The sequence below is a fragment of the Sabethes cyaneus genome, chromosome 1 (assembly GCF_943734655.1).
Source record: "Sabethes cyaneus chromosome 1, idSabCyanKW18_F2, whole genome shotgun sequence".
In the NCBI taxonomy this organism is placed as follows: domain Eukaryota; kingdom Metazoa; phylum Arthropoda; class Insecta; order Diptera; family Culicidae; genus Sabethes; species Sabethes cyaneus.
This window is the reverse complement of record NC_071353.1, coordinates 12,706,160-12,726,647: the sequence shown is the minus strand read 5'-3', so window position 1 is coordinate 12,726,647 and position 20,488 is coordinate 12,706,160. Positions and strand designations below refer to the sequence as shown.

General features: G+C 42.0%; 5 protein-coding genes across 5 annotated transcripts; 3 read left to right on the top strand and 2 right to left on the bottom strand.

Annotated features, from left to right (window-relative positions):
- Window positions 1-974: 974 nt before the first annotated feature.
- On the top strand, window positions 975-3,697 carry LOC128745136 (zinc finger protein 345-like). The gene is made up of 3 exons (XM_053842131.1): window positions 975-1,225; window positions 1,285-2,778; window positions 2,863-3,697. The coding sequence occupies exons 1-3, from the start codon at window positions 984-986 to the stop codon at window positions 3,008-3,010; spliced, it is 1,884 nt and encodes a 627-aa protein (XP_053698106.1). The 5' UTR covers window positions 975-983; the 3' UTR covers window positions 3,011-3,697.
- A 123-nt stretch (window positions 3,698-3,820) lies between these two features.
- Window positions 3,821-5,062, bottom strand: LOC128743823 (electron transfer flavoprotein subunit beta). The gene is made up of 2 exons (XM_053840506.1): window positions 4,850-5,062; window positions 3,821-4,691 (listed from the first exon to the last, which is right to left on the bottom strand). The coding sequence occupies exons 1-2, from the start codon at window positions 4,898-4,900 to the stop codon at window positions 3,978-3,980; spliced, it is 765 nt and encodes a 254-aa protein (XP_053696481.1). The 5' UTR covers window positions 4,901-5,062; the 3' UTR covers window positions 3,821-3,977.
- A 4,642-nt stretch (window positions 5,063-9,704) lies between these two features.
- LOC128732675 (3'(2'),5'-bisphosphate nucleotidase 1) lies at window positions 9,705-10,847 on the top strand. The gene is made up of 2 exons (XM_053825964.1): window positions 9,705-10,025; window positions 10,092-10,847. Exons 1-2 carry the CDS (start codon window positions 9,783-9,785, stop codon window positions 10,779-10,781), a joined length of 933 nt encoding a protein of 310 aa, XP_053681939.1. The 5' UTR covers window positions 9,705-9,782; the 3' UTR covers window positions 10,782-10,847.
- LOC128732670 (uncharacterized) lies at window positions 10,824-12,984 on the bottom strand. Its single transcript, XM_053825960.1, has 4 exons — window positions 12,741-12,984; window positions 12,457-12,667; window positions 11,942-12,272; window positions 10,824-11,882 (listed from the first exon to the last, which is right to left on the bottom strand). Exons 1-4 carry the CDS (start codon window positions 12,903-12,905, stop codon window positions 10,907-10,909), a joined length of 1,683 nt encoding a protein of 560 aa, XP_053681935.1. The 5' UTR covers window positions 12,906-12,984; the 3' UTR covers window positions 10,824-10,906.
- A 6,192-nt stretch (window positions 12,985-19,176) lies between these two features.
- On the top strand, window positions 19,177-20,467 carry LOC128738205 (serine--tRNA synthetase-like protein Slimp). Its single transcript, XM_053833168.1, has one exon. It carries the CDS (start codon window positions 19,211-19,213, stop codon window positions 20,465-20,467), a length of 1,257 nt encoding a protein of 418 aa, XP_053689143.1. The 5' UTR covers window positions 19,177-19,210.
- The last annotated feature ends 21 nt before the right edge of the window (window positions 20,468-20,488 follow it).

Here is a 20,488-nt window from a genome sequence, read left to right as displayed (position 1 = left end):
TGTATTTAAAAAACAGAAGTATGAATTTAGCGTCACCCAAATAGTGCAGAAAGATGCGCTATATTTTATTAATACAATTCTCCAAAGATAAATACCCACTGTTGAAAAATTACGCATTTTTTACCCAAATCCTAATGTCCGGTTTTTTACAATTTTGGACATTTTGGATCACTGTGCGATGGGGTGGTTTATTCGGTTGATTCATTTTAACAAACTCATACACATATATATATTATTACTTATTATTATATATATTATTACTTATTACTATATATTATTACTTAAAACTGCGGAAAAAGTACCTAATTTCGAGTTTCTTTAATAAAATTTAAAATTGCGCAAAAAATACCCACTTTTAAGAACTGTTAATTCATCTTTTAATGCGCAAAAAATACCTATTTTTAAGAACTGGCAGTGCAACTGGTATTGCGCAAAAAATACTCATTTTTGAGAACTGTGAATGCATCTTATTATGAGTAAAAATTACTTTTTTTTAAGAACAGCTTATATTAAATTAACCAGCCGGTGGGTATTTAACATGGTACTTAGTTTTGGGGGAAGAACATGAAGTGCGAAATGGGTCAAATTTTACCCATTAAAAAGTAACCGATTCTTAGCGTGTAGACTTCCATGTGTGTTTAGCAGAGATGCCAGAAGTGAAGACATGTCTTCATTTTGAAGACATTTTTGTTACAAAAAAGTGAAATGTCTTCACTTGAAGACATGTGAAGACATGTCTTCACCATGCAATTTCAATGGGCGGAAAGCCGAAAGCAGACAAATGAAGACATTTTTCCTTGACTCGTGAAGACTTTTCAAAAAATCACCTGGCATCTCTGGTGTTTAGTACATAGATGGTGGCAGAGTTTGTTTAGATAAAAATATTTATAGTGGTTTGTTTTTGTAAAACTTTTCGTGTTACGCATTTTTTGTAAACTAATGAAGTACTCTATTTGAAATTTCAAATAGAAGTTTCAATTGCCATGCCATGTATCGTGCCAACCTGTGGAACAACAGAAGGAAGTTTCAAACTCTTTCCGCGCAATGGGATACTATCGGGACGGTGGCATGAAGCCATCCAAGTCGGTTCTGGGTGTGAACTGGAAAACATCGACGAACAGGAGCTCTATCAATATGAAATTTGTGAGCAGCATTTTGCTACCGGACCAGACCAACCACAACCGGATGAATTTTACTACCAGGAACCGACCCTGTTTACACATTGGTATGTGGTTCTATAATAAGCATTCCTGGTTAAATGATCATTTTTATTTTATTTTGTAGCACCGTGGGCTACATAGAAGTAGGTAGCTGCCGGATGTGTCTAAAGTTTTATCCTGCAGTTGAAATGGTTTCAGTAACTGATACTCTTGGGGGGAAATCGATCGCTGCTGAAATGGCTGAAGCACTGGACATAAATCTTCGAGATGAGGACTTTCTACCCTTAATATGTATCCAATGTCTGGCAAGGTTTGAGATTTTGCTAACTATTCGTACGTCCTTTGTTAAAGCAGAGAAACAATTTAAAGATTTGATAGACATCGCACAGACGACTGCTCTAGAAATTCATAATAACTTTACCTTAGAGCATCCTTCTGTCGATGCTTTCATAGAGGAAGAATATGACTTGCCAAATGACGACGTAGAAAATGTTTCGAAGCAGCGGGAATCTCAAGCACTGTCAGTATCGCAATTGATAAACCCACAAAATAAGGATAGCAAAGGAAATATAGCAAGAAAAAAACAAAAATCAAACAGATTGAAAGCTATGCATGGGAAAAAGTGCTACATTTGTGCAACGATTTTTCCAAATGCTACCGAACTGCTATCGCATCTAGCAGTTGAACACGCCACAAAAGATGGCTACAATTGCAATGAATGCTTACAAGATTTTTCTCATGTGATAGTATTTAACCGACATCTTAGTCGACACGAGGTGTTAGATGATGAATACAAGACTCAAGGTATTGGAAATAACTGCAACATAGACAAGTCAACATTCCCTTGTAACAGTTGTAACAAAATATTCAAATGCCAGAGTAAACTTATGCATCATATCAAAATGAAACATGAAAATCGCAAAGCTCCCACTTGTAATATTTGTGGTAAAACATTTACGGCCATGTCTAGCCTAGAAAGACACATGCTAGTTCATACTAAAGAAAAACCACATAATTGCGATAAATGTGACGCTACTTTCCGACGAGCACTTGAGCTTCGCAATCACATTAGCATAGTTCATGATGGCATAAATCCACATATCTGCCAGGAATGCCGTGCGTCGTTCAAAAATTACCACGCACTCTACATCCACAGGCAGACAGTTCATCGCAATAAACCCGTACCAGTGGTACAGTTTAAACCATATCACTTGACTTGCAAACTCTGTAAGCGGCAACATAATAAATCAAACGAGCTAATTGATCATATTCGAGAGGAACATGCAGACCAGGATTACCCATACGTGCAGTGTCCAGATTGTCCACGAACTTTTCTCAGTCAACAACATCTAAGTCACCATAAGGAGGTCCACACCGACAAATATGCCTGCAGTTATTGTGGATTGCGCAACCCCACTATCCAGCGATTGCAGAATCACGTGGAAAACAAACACAGCGAAGTGCGCAAGTATGACTGCCGGCTGTGTATAAATAAATCGTACAAAACCAAGGCAGCTTTGCGAAAGCATGTCCTTATGCATACGCATGGTAAACAGTTTCAGTGCGACATATGTCAGAAGACGTTTATGCGCAAGGATCAAATGGTTATCCATCGCCGGTAAGTTTTTGTTGTTTGTGGTAAAAACAAATCCACTGTAGGCTGGACAAAAAAACGAAACGAACGAATTTTTTCTGCTTTCAGCATCCATACAGGCGAGAAACCTTTCCGCTGTGAGACCTGCTTGAAACGATTCAGCGACGATGCTATGTTCAGTAAACACAAAAAACGGTGTTGGCCATTGCCGGTTAATATCGATGACGATTTGAATAGCCTGTTTCAGGAGTACTGAGCCAAATTGCTAATTATTCTACTAGGTAATTGCTTTTTTGCATTAGCCAACATGCTAACTGTTGTGTCCATTGAAATACGCCAATCAAATCTAAATGGGCGATTGACTCGATCGAATCAGATTCTATCGAAAATAGTCAATAACATGGGTACCTATTAAATTAGGTGAACACGAGTAATATCTCACTAAATTAAATTAGAGCTGCTGCAGTTGAAATTTTACGCTTTGATATTGGCATTTTATATACAGAATGTCGTGCTGTAACATTCGCATTTATCTGTGAAAATGCATTACCTTTAAATTTGATAGCCTAAAAGTAGCGGTCAATTATAACTGCTGCTTAGGCTGTAAAAGAGCTACCCATTTGATGACATTTTTTGACTGTTTATTTATTTGCTCCTGATAAACATCATTTATCACAAAACAATAGAAATTTGATAGAAACGAATTTGCTATAGTTGATATTCATAGCGCGGGTTTTTTGAATTGGATTTATTTATACCTACCTACCGTGAGTTGGTTTTGCTCTCCTCTGTACGTTACGTAATTTGTACATAATTCCGGAGAAATGTTTGCTTTTTAAGTACCTAGGTACATTATATTTTACTGTCGGGCAATCAAATAATGAATAATTTTCTTTGTTTGAATAAACTGTTATTAGAACGCAGAACATCACGATATAAAAAGAATGGCAATAAACAGTAGATGCTAAAGTTCACTATCATAGTTATTCAATCTAATGACCGTGCGAAAAGCATGAGATCAAAGTACATTTCGAAAGAAATAAACTATACAGACAAAATACAAGGAAGCACTCGATTTTTCTGTTTTCTTTATTCTTGATTGTATTTCGCTATCTACTACAAACATAATCCAATACAACACCTTCGGTCTGATGGTTTTATAAACAGATAGAAAACGAATAAAAAAAATGCACTTTATTACGGGTAAAGACTACCGTCCGGAGTTACTTAATGTGGCCGCCGTCACGCAGTTTGCCCAGGAGGGTATCCACATCGGGCAGAATTGATCCAGCCTGACGCACCGGTGGATCCTCCACCGAAACGATTTCGATACGCGGTGTAGTGTCTACTCCGAGATCTTTCGGGGCCAATTTCTTAATCGGTTTTTTCTTAGCTTTCATAATGTTTGGCAAAGTGGCATACCGCGGAGTGTTGAGGCGTAAATCGGCACTGATTACAGCCGGAACCTTCGTTTTGATGGTTTCTAATCCGCCATCGACCTCGCGAATGACCGTCAAACCGTCGCTCGTCTTTTCCACTTTGGAAGCGAACGTCGCTTGAGGCCAATCGAGTAGCGCCGCAGTCATCTGAGCGGTCTGGTTGCAGTCGTCATCGATGGCCTGTTTGCCAAGAATGACAAGATCTGCTTTCTCATCTTGTGCCAGCTTGGCCAAAATCTTTGACACATGTATCGGCTGAAGCAGATCATAGTCTTTACCGGCTACCTCGACATGGATGCCTCGATCTGCACCCATTGCCAATGCCGTGCGCAACACCTCTTGTGCCTGTGCTGGGCCAACTGAAACGGCCACGACTTCCGAAGCGATTTTCTTCTCTTTCATCTTGACCGCTTCCTCAACAGCGATTTCGTCGAATGGGTTCATCGAGTGTTTCACTCCCTCGGTCACTACTCCAGATTTGTCCGGCTTGACCCGAATCTACGTGCAGAGGCATTTATTCGAAAAAGAAAAATTATTAGGTATACATTCGATACCCTCTTGTGTAACAGCTCAAGGCTAGCTTTAGTTGCCTGTCGAGCTTATCAGTCTATTATCTCTTGACTGCGAATGCTGATCCGCATTTTCTTCCTGCTTACCTTAACAGCATAGTCAATTACTCGCTTGACTCCAACGAGAACTCGAGACATGATTGAATTTAAGTTAGCTGCAAAATACTACCGCTAAATAACAATCTTCCTGATCCTAATGAGGACACGGATTCAAAGATAATGGACAGAAAAGATACACGAGACGGACCTGCTCACTCACGGTCAAACTAATGAACTTTATTCAGCTGAATGAGTTGACCCGTCGTCGTCTTGCACAAATACTTATGTCGACTGCCGAAACGGCCGAGCGAAACAAATAGAGCAGAGATGCCAGATATATTTTTCAAAATATTCTGCACACCAATAAAAAAAAGTAAAAATGCAACATTTATTTATTGTCAATTGCATGGAATATTGTACCATCCAAAGTGCGAAATCGCTCATAAAAGTGCTATTTTAGTTTAAATCGTTTCGGTCTCTTCGGCGCACTTATTGCTTGGAAGATAACGAAAAAGTGCACCGAAGATACCAAAAAGATTTAAGCTAAAATAGCACTTTTATGAGCGATATCGCACTTTGGATGGTACAATTTTCCTTGCAATTGACAATAAATACTCGTTAAAATTTATTTAATACTACTGTTTTACCTGACTCACTGCGAATATGCGTATTATTGAAATAAAACGTAACCATATGCTTTATTCGTTTATAACGCATATGCAGTTAATATCGATAACAAATGATTTTTTGTAAGTTGTGCTTTTGTTATTGCATTTAGTTTGTAAAAAGTTGCATAGATAACAATTCAGTTTCACAATACAATTATTACGTACTACTGGTACATGAAATATAACGTTTAAGTACGTTATTTTTAGTGATCAAAATTAACGATATTTTATTCGAAACAAGGGCGATATTTTTCGAAACCTTTCGAACCAACACGATCCCGCGAATACAACCCAACAAACATTTTTGTTTAAGAGTGTTTATTCAACCATTGTATAGCTAAATTCAATGGAACAAGCGTCTGATAAGCTGCTATCCAAAAAAATTGTTCCTTGGGAACGCTTTTCGCAGTGAGTCAGGTAACACAGTAGCTGACCCGACAAACTTTGTATTGCCACAAATTAAACTGGTGTTGTACAAAAATCCTGAATATCGGATGACCTTTATCGCAATCTCGAGTTTTGCAAGTTTCTGAGGAGTTCGTGGGTGTTTTAATATACAAATTTTCCTCACAGTAAAATAGAAAACAACTCCCCCAATTGCTTAGGCTGATAAAATAAAGCGGATAGCATTTAAATATTCGCCATCAATACAAACCATTTCGTTGTATACCATTTTGCGTAACACCAATTCTCGGTTGACCATAACGCGGAATATACAGTTTCGCAGAATACCATTTCGCGTAAAACCTTACGCGGGATGTACCATTTCACGGAGAATCTTTTCGTAGAAAGTACCATTTCGCAGGGGTGACCCAACTGAAGGAAAGTAATTGAGGTCAGTAGATCTAGGAAAATAAATAAACCTAGATAGAGGTGATCTCTACGGGGGGCTGTCCTGACCACCCCCCCTCCCCCGCAGTGACCGGCGCTTCCGACTGCAGGTCGCCGGCAACACTCGCGGCCTGTGTTCGTCTCGCCCTGAATCATATAATGTTACTAGTGATAGTTTCTGGTGTACTTGTTATTGACTAATGCTTTATGAAAGCCTAAAATTTCTCGAGTTCGATTGGTTTTTGAGTTACGCGAAAATTTCTGTTCTATTTGAGGGGTCTCAATTCACCATAGAAAACAAATTTGCCTATACAAAAACACCCACATGCTAAATATGGTTCCATTTGCTTGATTAGTTCTGGAGTTATGAGGAAATTTGTATTTCATTTGTATAGGAGCCTGCCCCCCCTCTCCTAAAGTGGGGAGGGGTCCTAATTCACCATAGAAAAAATTCTTTCCCCCAAAAACAGCCACATGCCAAATTTGGTTCCAATTGATTGATTAGTTCTCGAATTATGAGGAAATTTGTATTTTATTTGTATAGGAGTCCGCCCCCTCCTAAAGTTGGAAGGGGTCCTAATTCATCATAGAAAAAATTCTTGCCTCCAAAAACCTTTACATGCCAAATTTGGTTCCATTTGTTTGATTAGTTCTCGAGTTATGAAGAAATTTGATATTTCATTTGAATGGAAGCCCCCCTCTAAAGGGGAGAGGGGTCATAATTCCCCTCTTAAGAGGAGAGGAGTCTCAATTCACCATAGAAAAAAAATTGCCTTCAAAAACACCCAAATGCTAAATTTGGTTCCATTTGCTTGATTAGTTCTGGAGTTCTGAGAAAATTTGTATTTCATTTGTATGGGAACCCCTCCTCCTAAAAAGGTAAGGGGTCCTAATGCATCGTAGAAAAAAATCTTGCCTCCAAAAACACCCACATGCCAAATATGGTTCCATTTGCTTGATTAGTTCTCGAGTTATGGGGAAATTTGTATTTCATTTGAATGGAAGCCCCCCCCCCCTCTTAAAGGGGAGAGGAGTCATAATTCCCCTTCTAAATAGGGGAGGGGTCTCAGTTCACTATAGAAAAAATTCTTGTCTCCAAAAACACCCACATGCCAAATTTTGTTCCATTTGCTTGATTAGTTCTCGAGTTATTCAGAAATTTGTGTTTCATTTGCATAGGACCCCCCCTCTTAGTGGGGGGAGCGGTCTCTACGCTGATTGGTTCAGTATAGTTTTCGATTCTATAAGGAGCATCCCGGCAGACAACAGAAATCCATTTTTATAGGTATAGATACCAACAGACCTCATAGTCCCTGTGAAGTAATTTGCGGTTTCGTCACTGACGAGAATGACATTAGCTGCGGATCGTTTATGTAGGAGTGAGAGGGGAGCGAAAAATGGAGGAGAGGATCCGGGAGTTTGATATTTGATAATAGCAAAAATTATTCCTACTGCAGACAGCCTCAGCGATGGCCCAGCTAATGTCAAAAAATCTTTATATGTGTGCTTGGTGGAATACTTCATAAGGATTGCTAATGTGCGACAGTATTAGTGGTTTGTGTGTATCGTGAAAAATTTTTCGCAGCAAAAAAATTGGAGATGCAAACAAACAGCGTATACATATACGCGGCGAAGTGTGGGTGCGGTAAATGTCAGTAATCTCTATGAAGTATTATATTGTCAATTGTAAGGAAAATTGTCCAATCAATAAGTGCGCAATCGCTCATAAAAGTGCTATTTTAGCTTAAATCGTTTCGGTCTCTTCGGCGCATTTATTGCTGGGAAGATAACGAAAAAGTGCGCTGAAGATACCGAAACGATTTAATGCAAAATAGCACTTTTATGAGCGATTTCGCACTTTGGATGGTACAATTTTCCTTGCAATTGACAATATCACGCATACATATAAAGATTTTTTGACAGCTGGGCCAGGGTTGTCCTGCACTCAGTGCACCTATTTTGCTTTTTTAGCTGTAGCACCTCAAAATTCGAAAATGTTATGTATAGAGCTTTCTGACAGCTCAAGCACCCACACTAGCGAACACGAAATACGCGTGTATATACATGATGTTTACCTCATTTTGGGGAACAGCTGATGCTGGAGGAACAAACCGAAAAATAGCGATTACTAGTTGTGTTTCTCCGTTTGCCACACTGCAGAGCACATATTTCGGTCAAATTTTTCATCCTGTTCCAAATTCAAGCACATATTTTGAAAATTTGCTGGTATTTAAGCCAGCGGAAGACGAAACTCATTCTGTACCTTGGTGACAAAGGAATGCATCTCTTTTGTTTACTGTTGTTGTGTGCCTCATTTTCAAGCACCAATACCAAGGGGTCGGTCACTCGGCACAGCCGTTTTTATGTTAGGCGACTTGAAACGAACCGAACTGTGCCGGTGCTGTACCGAAAGTGCCGAACTGGAAGATTTGTTAAATTCTTTAAAATCTGATAGATCTGGCAACCGTGCGAGATGATTTTGACAACTAGCAGTGCTCCCATTTCATATGTAAAATTGAACCGGAGGTGTGTAAAGCCCTATAAATGTTATTTTTATAAGGCTTTAGAGGTGTGCCGTTTAATATCTCTGCAGTGCCGGGGCACTATGTGCTGAGTGTCCGACCCCTTGACCAATACACACATAACTGGGAAGGTCTATGGGGCATTTATAGAGTCGATGATTATCCATAAGATTGCTGAACTAAGTATTCCTCTATCTTAAGTATTTACGGCGCACTCTCACTTTACACTGAGTGGTGCGCAGAGAGCGCTCCGGGTGCACCGTCCAGTGTGAACTGGGAGTGCGCTGTAAATACTTAAGATAGAACAATACTTAGTTCAGCAATCTTGTGGATAACAATCGACTCTATAAATGCCTCATACAAAACATTTTCGAATTTTCTTTGGCTGAGGTGCTACAGCTAAAAAAGCAAAATAGGTGCACTGAGTGCAGGACAGCCCTGAGCCGGGCCATCGCTGAGGCTGTTTGCAGTAGGAATAATATCAATAACACCAAATTTCAAACTGCCGGATCTCCTCCTCCACTATTTATTTGCTGCCCTCTCAACTCTCACTCCTACATAAACGAGCCGCAGCCCGCAGCTAATGTCATTCTCGTTAGTCGTTAGTGTAGTGACGAAACCGCAAATTACTTCATGAGGTCTGTTATGCGGTCACATAGAACAGATATCCATTCAGGAACAAATTTTTCTGGAATTCTTCGTAAAATTTCAAATTAGCGAACCAATTTACTGGTAAATTTGTTTAAATATAATTTTAATTTATTTTTTAAATAGCTACCGGTAGTGTTGCTCTTGTGTAATTCAATCACGAAATAAAATACCTTCATTAGATTTTCTTTGGTTCATTCGCGATTTTTTCAAATTTTGTTGCGGCTTGCGGATTCAGTCAGACTGCCACCTTCTTATCACGCTTAATCATCTTGCTGTTTGGAGACCTACTGTGCCGAGTCCCAGGCAGAGATGGCCAGTGTCAGCGCCCCGCTTGTGATGCGGATAGTGGCAAGTTCGATCCAGATTGCCGGCCGTGCGGGTCGAATCATCCGAGACGTAATGGCCAAGGGCGATTTGGGCATTGTCGAGAAGGGCAAAGATGACTTGCAGACGGAGGCGGATCGATCGGCACAACGATGCATTGTTGCTTCGCTGACGAAGTTGTTTCCCGGTGTAACCATCATTGGCGAGGAAGGGTCCAGTGATCTCAAGGTGAGTGCTGCGAAACAAGCGATTTTTTACGATTGTTGAAAATATTCCGATTGACGTACATCGTAGGTCCCAGACGATTGGATTATTTCCGATTTCAATTCAGAATTTTTGGAACGCAATACCTGTCCGGATGCGCTGAGGCAAGTTAAGGAATCAGATTTGGTTATTTGGGTTGATCCGCTGGATGGAACTGGTGAATACACGCAAGGCTTTTTGGAACGTGTCACGGTACTCATAGGTATTTCGGTAAATGATAGAGCTGTGGGTGGAATAATTCATCAACCGTACTTCTCAACGGATTCTAAAGAGTTTGGCCGTACTATTTGGGGAGTAAAAGATATCGGAACGGGTGGTTTTGTGCCCGAAAATGCCCCTTCGGATCGATTCATAGTGACAACCACCAGATCACATTCCAATGCAGTCGTTCAGGCAGCACTCGATGCACTTTCTCCGGACGAAATTTTAAAAGTGGGTGGGGCTGGGTATAAAGTTTTACAACTTTTGGAAGGTAAGGCTCACGCATATGTGTTTGCAAGTGCAGGGTGTAAGAAATGGGACACATGCGCTCCTGAAGCAGTTCTAGAGGCACAAGGAGGAATGCTTACAGACATTCTGGGCCGTCACTACCGTTATGGCAGCGACGTAAGCTATCCGAACGCTTGTGGCGTACTCGGTACAGCCAAAGGAATTTCGCATGACGAAATTCTGGCTAAGCTACCTGAGAGCGTCAAACAAGCTATGAACAAAACTACTTAACTAAAGTTTTAGTAAGGTTACTAGTACAATTCACTTGACTATTAAAATCCCCGAAATTTATTGTCACCATTGAAATAAGCTGACTTGTTCCCATTTTCCGAAATAGTTCCAGTTTAGCAGAAATGTTAAAGCTTCGATTTTGGCTTCTGTATAATCGCTCGCAGGTCTTTTCGTAGTATTTTTCCACTTAAATTCTTTGGTATTTCGTTGATAAATCGGGCGCCTCCGTGAAGTCTCTTCGCCGGTGAAGTTCGTTCGGCTACGTACTGTTTAATTTCAGCTTCGGTTATTTCTACACCTTCTTGTTTTACGATGAATGCCAATGGAAGCTCTCCAGCTTCTTCATCTGGTAAACCAATTACAGCTGCGTCTTTCACCTTTGGATTGGTCAACAATATCGCTTCTATTTCAGCGGGTGGCACTTGAAAGGCTTTATATTTGATCAATTCTTTTAATCGATCAACAATAAAAAATTCTTTATCCTCATCAAAATACCCAATATCACCAGTGTGCAACCATCCATCGTGATCGATCGTTTCACGAGTGGCTTGATCGTTCCCGATGTACCCTTTCATGATCTGTGAACCTTTGAAGCACAACTCACCGAGCTGGTTTGGACCTAAAATCTTTCCAGTCTTCGGATCAATTATTTTTGCTAGTGTCCCCACTTGAACTTTTCCAACGCTGCCAGCTTTGTGACTGTCTTCACTTTGAACCAAAGTGGCGAGCGTAGTTTCGCTCATTCCGTAGCCTTGACGAACGTGCCGAATGTTCAAGCGTTGCTTGACTAAATCTTCCGTTTCCTTGCTCAATGGAGCTGCACCGCACAGTAGAGTATCAACACTGGACAGATCGTAACTGTCAACTAACGGATGCTTGGCCAGGAAAACGACTAGCGGCGGAACGACGAACACCATAGTGCAGCGATAGTTTTCAATGCAGCTAAGAAATAGACCCTCCTCGAATTTTGGAAGCGAGACCAGCTTTTGCTTGTTGCAAATTATGTTAATCAGAGTCAGGCAACCGTATGCGTGAAACCATGGCAGAACACCGAGCAAAACCATTCCACCAGGCGGGGGATCCATAAGCTGCGACGATTCCCTACAAAAAGTGTATTTATTAATGCCGAAAAATTTCCAAACAAACCTGAGCCGACTAACTTCAACAAAGCAATGCTAGCCAGCAAGTTGGCGTGAGTGAGTTGTACTCCTTTCGGTAACCCAGTCGTACCAGAGGAACACATAATCAAGGCCACATGTTCGTCAATGTTCACCGGTGGAATGTAAAAATTCAATGGATTGACGAACGAGACGGAGCTTTGAAAATCATTGTAGAGTATCACATCGTTTCCGAAAGGGTTTTCCTCTCCAAACAAAACAATGCGTTCTATGTGTTTGGTTTTCCTGGCGGCGGCCACCACTCGGTCGGCGGAGAATGGTGACGCAAAGATTATCTTCGGTTTGGATAAATTGAATGCATGTTCCATCTCACCTGTGCGAAAGACTCTTATCAGTATTAGGCTACAAGCTGTTGCTATTCTAATAATGAAACTCATAAAAAGCTTCCTATGCGATAAGCGACTATTATAGATAAGAGTTTGATAGGCTATTCAACTGTTTTTTCTTCTACGAACTGTACTGCTACGTGAGTCGACAAATATCTGCGATTAACTTACGTTCGGTGTAGGTAAGATTTATTGGCGCCACTGTTGCTCCGACGAAGAATGCGGCAAACAAAACTGGTGGAAATTCCAGCCGATTTTCACTAACTATTCCGACCACATCGCCGATTTGAATCCCTGCAAGAGTACGTAAGCACTCTCCCAATCGGGAAGCTTGTTCCAGTAATTCCAGGTAACGCAACTCAGTGCCATAGATACCGTCAATCTATCGATGAAAGGATTGAATATCAAAATTGAATCTGATTGACCTTCGTTCTATACATGGAAATGGCTCTTACCACCGCAACATCGTTGCCATTCAAACGCATTCGGTTTCTGAGAAAAGCTCCGAGCGATCCGTATCCTTCGGTAATGTTCTTGGGTTCGGGTCCTCCGCTTATCACATATCTGGTATCATCTGCGTCCTCGAAGGTCATTTCGAAACGATCAATGCGGGATAACATAAACAAATCTATAATCCGCTCAAGTGCCAATGCAAACAGCAACTGAGTGATAGATTATGGCACGACGGTGGCGCTTGCCTAAACTGCGGGAACAGGAACACAAGTATTAGTAGGTACCTACTTATCATTCATAATGTCATGTAAAAGTAAAAATCTGTTCTGTTTCCATTGTGTGAATAATTCGTGGATGATAGTATCATGAACGGTCACAGGTAAAACACTTATAGAACATTTATGACTGATTTAATGAAGTATCAACAAAATCTATTAAAATATGTTAAAGTGCCTGAGTACGTTAAAAAATTATTTCATTTAGAACATTTTAAAATAAACGCCGACTTTTTGTTAGTTTTTTAAATACCCAATTTCAAAAAAGATTAAAAATGTGAAACAAACCTCAATGTTTTCGTGTAGTGAATGTATAGTAATTATGAATGGTAGTCACTGTCGGTGCGGTGGAAGCATAAGTGTCCCACGTTACAGTTTGTCATTTTTTGAAGTCTAACGTTTTAATTCGATCGATACCTACTTCTCATTTCAATTTTTGAGCAATATTTTAGCTACGCGTTCCAAGAAATTCTTAAGTTCAAGAAAACCCTTTTCTTAAGTTTGTCAGCCAACAAACCTACAAAGGTGGCGTCTTGCAGTATCGCTCATTCGAATAGATTTTTTCTTTGCTTCTTCGAGCGACGCATGGTTGTCTATTTTGCATTAATATAAACAGAAAAAGTGCAACAGAATTGTATGCATAACATTATATGTTTTTATCCTAATTTTATGCAGGTAATGAAAATATCGCCAAGTGCGCGGCCATTGGAACCGCGCGGCGACTGACTGGTGCTTTCACGGTATCTATCTACATCTATACCTATAAAAATGGATTTCAGTCTATCTGTCTGTCGGTATGTTCCTTACAGAATCGAAAACTACTGAACCAATCGGCGTTGCATATAGGGGTTTTTGGGGCCAGGGAAGGTTCTTATGATGGTTAGAGACCCCTCCTTCCACTAAGAGCCGGCTCCCATACAAATGAAACACAAATTTCTGCATAACTCGTGAACTAGTCAAGCAAATGGAACCAAATTTAGCAAGTGGGTGTTTTTGTAGATAATTTTTTTATGGTGAATTGAGACCCCTATCCTCTTTAGGAGAAGAATTATGACCCCTCCCCCATATAAGAGGGGGGGCTCCCATACACTTGAAATGCAAATATCATCATAACTAAAGAACTAATCAAGCAAATGGAAGCAAATTTGGCATGTGGGGGTTTTGGAGGCAAGAATTTTTTTTATGATGGTTTGAGACCCCTCACCTCTGTGGTGGAGAGATAAGGACTCTCATACAAATAAAACAGAAATTTTTGCGTAACTCAAAAACTAATCGAACTCGAGAAATTTTACTCTTTCATAAAACATTAATCAATAACAAGACCACCAAAAACTATCAATAGTAATATTAGATAATTCTGCGCGAGACGGCCAAAGACCGCGAGTATTGCCGGCGACCTGCCGTCGGAAGCGCCGGTCACTGCGGAGGGCAGCCCCCCGTAGAAATCACCTCAATCTAGGTTTATTTATTTTCCTAGATCTACTGACCTGTATTACTTTCCTTCAGTTGGGTCACCCCTGCGAAATGGTGCTTTCTACGAAAAGATTTTCCGTGAAATGGTACATCCCGCGTATGGTTTTTCGCGAAATGGTTTTCTGCGAAACTATATTCCGCGTTATGGTCAACCGAGAATTGGTGTTCCGCAAAATGGTATTCAGAGAAATGGTTTGTAATGATGGCGAATATTTTAATGCTATCCGCTTTATTTTATTAGGCTAAGCAGTGGGGGGAGTTGTTTTCTACTTTACTGTGAGGAAAATTTGTATATTAAAACATCCATGAACTTCTCAGAAACTTGCAAAACTCGAGATTGTAACTCCAGAACTCCAGAACGCCTTGACCTATCTCCACCAAACTTGGCACACATATTCCCTTGATATAAGGGAATCAGCACTGTGGTTGCTGGAGCACTAAGGTGTTGATGGGCAATGTTTCTTGATATAAGCGAATGAGTACTAAAGGGGTTGACAACACGGGGGGGAGGCTTTATAACAGAGGGGGAGGTCCTCACTCCGAAACACCTGGACGCTTCTTCATCAAACTTGGCACATATGTTCCATGGCATAAAGGAGTCAGAATTTAGGGGATTGACAGGGTGGAGGTTCATAACAGTGGGGGAGGCCCTAACTCCGAAATGCCTTGATGGTTCTTCATCAAACTTGGCACACTTGACATAAGGGAATCAGCACTAGGCGGTTGCCAAAAGGGGGGCCCTAACAAGGGGCTAAGTAAAAAAAGGGGATGCGTTTCTCTTGCATTTAAACCGAATGCAGTTGTCCAACTGACTTTGAGAAAAGAGGAGGTTCAACCGAAGAGGAATACATGGCCAAAAAGACCTTTGTTTAGTTTCCATTGTAGTGATTTTCATAGAGCAAACCAATGCCTAATTAGCTACGTGTATGTGTTTGGTTGGGCTGGTAAACGGCTGAATAATGCGTACCGTCGGTGCCTTGTGCACGTGTAGGCATAAAATAAACCCTACAGTGGTTCATAGCCTCTTATTCAGCAACTCCTATTCCTACCTCCTCGTGGTACCAGCCGGGATACGAGCAACTTTGGTGGAGATCGGGTAACCAACCCCGGTGGAAGCCAAGGTCGTATGCCGACAGGAAAGGCTCCTTCGAGCTTCGTTGGCCATCCGGCGAAACAGGGGGTTGGTGTAGCAGGTTTTGCAAGCCGTCACCACGACAAATACTAAAGCAAGGAACGAAGAACAAAGAAATTCTTACTGGAACAATCGGAATATACCCACGCGACGAAAAAGGACTATGGATTGGAAACTCGGGACGTGGAACTGCTGATCTCTCAACTTCCAAGGGAGCACTCGAATGCTCTCCGACGTATTGAAGAGCCGCAAGTTCGACGTCGTAGCGCTGCAGGAGGTGTGCTGGAAGAGCTCAACGGTACGTACGTTCAGAGATGGACATACCATCTACCAGAGCTGCGGCAACACACACGAGCTGGGTACAGCTTTCATAGTGATGGACAAGATGCGGATACGGGTGATTGGGCGGTGGCCAATCAATCCTCGAATATACAGGTTGAGAATCAAGGGCTGATTCTTCAATATAAGCATCATCAACGTACACAGCCCTCACCTCAGAAGTACCGATGACGACAAGGATGAATTCTACGGCAGTTGGATAGTGAATACGACCGCTGTCCAAAACATGATATCAAGATCGTCATCGGGGATTTGTATGCTCAGGTCGGCCAGGAGGAGGAATACAAACCGGTGATTGGAAGGTTCAGCGCACACCAGCGGACCAATGAAATGGGCCTAAGACTTATCGACTCTACCGCCTCCAAGAACATGGCCGTACGTAGTACCTTTTTCCAGCCCCGAATCCATCACTAGTACACCTGGAGGTCACCAAATCAGACAGAATCACAGATCGACCACGTTTTGATCGACAGTCGACACTTCTCGGACATTTTCGACGTCAGATCCTATCGAAGCGCTAACGTTGACTAGTGTTGGTTAAGATGCGCCCAAGACTCTCCGTTGTGAACAATATTCGGTACCGACGCCAGCCTCGGTTAGATCTCACGCGGCTGAAGCAGCCAGACGTTGCCGCAAACTACGCTGCGCGAAGAGGACGAGCTGGACGAAGCCCCTCTCGAGGACTGTTGGAACACTATCAAAACAGCTATCAGCAGTGTAGCGGAGAGCTCCATCGGGCATGTGGCCCGTAATCAACGGAACGATTGGTTTGACGATTAATGTAGGAGGGTGATGGATGAGAACGCTGTGCGGGCGGCCAATATGCGCAAAGCCACACGTCAGAACGTGAAAAGACACAAACAGAAGAAGATGCAGCGAAACCAAATCTTTCGGGAGAAAAAGCGCTACCTGGAAGAGCAGGAATATGCAGAGTTGGAGCTTATTAAAATGGGACCAGAAAAGCTGGCCGTTACACCGACTAATTGTTAGAATTTGGGATACGGAACAGCTACCGGAGGAGTGGAAAGATGGGATTATCTGCCCGATCTATAAAAAGGGCGACAAGTTGGACTGTGAGAACTATCGAGCGATCACCGTTCTCAATGCCGCTTATAAAGTGCTGTCCCAAATCATTTCCCGCCGTCTATCACCAATTGCGAATATATTTGTGGGAACTTATCAAGCCGGCTTCGTCGAAGATCGGTCTACAACGGATCAAATATTTACACTGCGGCAAATCCTCCAAAAGGGCCGTGAATACAGAGTTCCCACGCATCATTTGTTCGTTGACTTCAAAGCCGCATATGATACCATCGACCGGAAAGAGCTATGGAAAATCATGGACGAGAACAGCTTCCCCGGAGAACAGCTCATCAAACTGATTAAATCTACGATGGATGGTACACAGTGCTGTGTTCGGATTTCGGGTGGATTGTCAAGTTCATTCGAAGCCCACAGAGGGCTTCGTCAAAGTGATGGTCTTTCATGCCTGCTGTTCAACATAGCGCTACAAGGTGTTATGAACCGAGCGGATATCAACACGCGGGGCACGATATTCATTATCGCGCGTATTATCAGCGGAAATCGTACTTACTATGGGCTCCACAAGCAATTGCGGTCGAGCAGACTAAGTCCCCGTACAGAGCGCACCCTGTACAAGACGCTTATTAGACCGGTTGTTCTCTACGGCCATGAAACATGGACAATGCTCGAGGAGGACCTGCGAGTGCTCGGAGTTTTCGAACGACGAGTGCTGAGAACGATCTTCGGCGGCATACAGGAGAACGGAGTATGGAGGCGGAGAATGAACCATGAACTCGCACAGCTCTATGGCGAACCCAGTATCCAGAAGGTGGCTAAAGCTGGACGGATACGATGGGCAGGGCACGTTGCAAGAATGCCGGACAACTACTCTGCAAAGATGGTGTTTGCCTCAAATCCGGTAGGAGGAAGACGACCAGGAGCGCAGCGAGCAAGATGGTTAGACCAGGTGGAGCGAGATCTGGCGGAGAGTACTCGGTGTCCGAGGAATTGGAGACCGGTAGCCCTCAACCGAATTACATGGAGAAACTTTGTACAACAGGCTTTGTCTTATGACAGCACGCCACTTAAGTAAGTAAGTAAATCTTTGTCGGCATGTTTGGGCGAAAAATGTCCTGATTTTTAGTTGGACCGATATAGTCACCCTATATGAATGTTTCGCCATAGCTCCGAAACTTCTGGACTGTTCTTCATTAAACGTCGTTTGTCAAACACATGTATTTTGGCATAAAAGAATCAGCGCTGGGGGGGGTTGACAAAAGAGGGAGATGGTCTCTTACAAGGGGAAAGAAAGGTTCAAATGGGTAAAGGGGTACGTTTCTCTTGCAATTGGAACGATAGCAGTTGTACAAGTTGCTGGATTTCTGAAAGGGGGGATAGGGTGGCCATTAACAAAGGGAAGGTTCAAAAGCGGTTTTTTGTCGATTTATAGAGATTACCGGGAAGAAGTCAGATTTACAACTGGCTAGGGCACAACATGAGGAAAACTGACAAAGAGAGTAGACATAATAAAATGAAAAAAGGTTTTTTTTTGTTTTTTGCACTATGAGAATTTTCGTCAAAATAACACTAAGAAATATAAAGAAAATTTGTCCCGCTGAAAAAATGGATGCATATTTATCTCTTCGTATTTTGTAACATGGGACAGATATGTTGCCAGCGGCAGTGCACTGCAGCAGTATGAATTTAATTCATTCAATTCATTCAGTTCATTCAGCAGTGAATTTGACGTGTGCTGAAGTCAGAATGCACATGGCATGGTACCACGGGAATGACACTTCCAATACCAACCTATACAAAAAAAAACGTAGCCAACATAGAGCGGGCCCAAGCTGACAGCTTCATAGATGGGCTCAAGCTGACAACCGAGTCGGATGTATAAATTGTTAAATTTTGTTAGTTTTAGTTCGATTTTAGTCAAAGTTTTAGCATCACATAGCCAATTTCAGGCAGACAATTAATGCGAAATACATGAAACTGTAAAAATGGTTAGATAAATTCGTTTTGTGAAATCGCTTTGCGTTTGCCGCCTTTTTCATGTGAGCAACGCAAATGTGACGTCATATCAGCCCCCTGCATGGTACCCATACAAACAAATTTTGATAACAAACGTCAAACTTGTTTTGGTTTGGTTGTGGTCTGTCGGTGCAATTTCCAACATCGCTTTATAATTTTCCGTCCTCTCCGTGCTAGGTTTCGTGCCAAAACCGAAATGCTTCGAATCCGTTCGATAGGCATTCCCAGAAGAGTGTTCTCTTCGGCCCTCTACGTTACCGGCGACAAAGCGAAAGAGCAGTACGCACCGTTGATTCCATACTTGGACTTTCAATCGAAGTTTGCCGATATAGAAAAGCTTCAGCGTAATTTACGGTTGCGCCGGTATCAGTTGGATTTTGAGACTCTAAGACAACAGTGGGAATTATATCGCTCGATGGAACTTCGTAAAAGAGACATTGAAACGCGCCGAACAGAGCTTCGAGACCTTATTGCTAAAGCAACTAATGAGGAAACCATCAAACAGCTTAAACTGCAAGCTACTCTGGCTAAAGCCGACCTCAAAAGTCTACGGGAGAGCAGTTACAGTGTGGCAGATACCTTCGTGGCGGAGACTTTTTTAAAGATTCCGAATGAATTGCACGAAAGAACGCCAGCTGAAGAAGCTGTCATTTTATACGAAAAAAGTCAAAATGTGATACCAGCATCAAACGGTATAGGAGAGGAATGGTTAGAGGAATACGCCTCTACTAGTACCTATATGAAGGAAGATGCAGCTTTAATGGATCTGTTCCTTCCAATTAAGTGTGCGGAAGTGTTTCAAGATGCTGGTCACACCTTATTTTCCAATCCAGACTTTGTCCGAACCGTGCTGGTGGAAGCGGCTCAAGAAGATCTCGACTCGGTGTATCTGGTCAACGAAGAAGAGGCTTTGGAGCACACCTTGAATCGGTTACATTTGTGCGGGGGAGGTAGCATGCTGAGCTTCCTAGGATATCTCACCAAGCTGTTGGTGTTTCCTACCGTTTTGCCAATTCGTCTGATAGCCAATGGAAAGCAATATTCGTACGAGAAGCCGCAAACGAGTGCCGTTCAAACGTTGCTTGCTGCCAAACAGGATGAAGAAGCGATTCGGATGTTTGATGAGACATTGGAGTTGTATAGACGCTTTTATGATAGACTTGGACTGCCCTACCGGTTGGTGATGGTTCCGGCTTGTGAGTTAAAATCAGCTGAAGCGCTACGGGTGAACGTTGAAGTTGCTGGCGTGAACGATTCTCGGTTCGTTAGTGTGGGCAATCTTTCCTATTATGCAGATTTCATTAGCAAAAGGATAGCTTTCAACTACAGCGAAGGAAAAGTACAAAAATTTCCTCATCTCGTGATTGGGACCGTGGCAATAACTAGTGAAATTATAAAACTACTGCTAAACAGTGGCGTCAGTTTTAGAGACTTAGGTTATCTGACAAGTTAGAATAAAACGTACGTCTTCAAG

What these genes read in the sequence shown, in the direction of transcription:
- LOC128745136 (XM_053842131.1), top strand. Translation starts at nt 984, where the DNA reads ATGCCATGTATCGTGCCAACCTGTGGAACAACAGAAGGAAGTTTCAAA. An exon ending in CCGACCCTGTTTACACATTG is followed by an intron (nt 1,226 to 1,284) that starts GTATGTGGTTCT and finishes TTTATTTTGTAG; the next exon opens with CACCGTGGGCTACATAGAAG. An exon ending in CAAATGGTTATCCATCGCCG is followed by an intron (nt 2,779 to 2,862) that starts GTAAGTTTTTGT and finishes TTCTGCTTTCAG; the next exon opens with CATCCATACAGGCGAGAAAC.
- LOC128732675 (XM_053825964.1), top strand. Translation starts at nt 9,783, where the DNA reads ATGGCCAGTGTCAGCGCCCCGCTTGTGATGCGGATAGTGGCAAGTTCG. An exon ending in AAGGGTCCAGTGATCTCAAG is followed by an intron (nt 10,026 to 10,091) that starts GTGAGTGCTGCG and finishes CGTACATCGTAG; the next exon opens with GTCCCAGACGATTGGATTAT.
- LOC128732670 (XM_053825960.1), bottom strand. Translation starts at nt 12,905, where the DNA reads ATGTTATCCCGCATTGATCGTTTCGAAATGACCTTCGAGGACGCAGAT. An exon ending in ATGGCAACGATGTTGCGGTG is followed by an intron (nt 12,668 to 12,740) that starts GTAAGAGCCATT and finishes TTTCATCGATAG; the next exon opens with ATTGACGGTATCTATGGCAC. An exon ending in AAATCTTACCTACACCGAAC is followed by an intron (nt 12,273 to 12,456) that starts GTAAGTTAATCG and finishes TCTTTCGCACAG; the next exon opens with GTGAGATGGAACATGCATTC.
- LOC128743823 (XM_053840506.1), bottom strand. Translation starts at nt 4,900, where the DNA reads ATGTCTCGAGTTCTCGTTGGAGTCAAGCGAGTAATTGACTATGCTGTT. An exon ending in TAATTGACTATGCTGTTAAG is followed by an intron (nt 4,692 to 4,849) that starts GTAAGCAGGAAG and finishes CTCTGCACGTAG; the next exon opens with ATTCGGGTCAAGCCGGACAA.
- LOC128738205 (XM_053833168.1), top strand. Translation starts at nt 19,211, where the DNA reads ATGCTTCGAATCCGTTCGATAGGCATTCCCAGAAGAGTGTTCTCTTCG.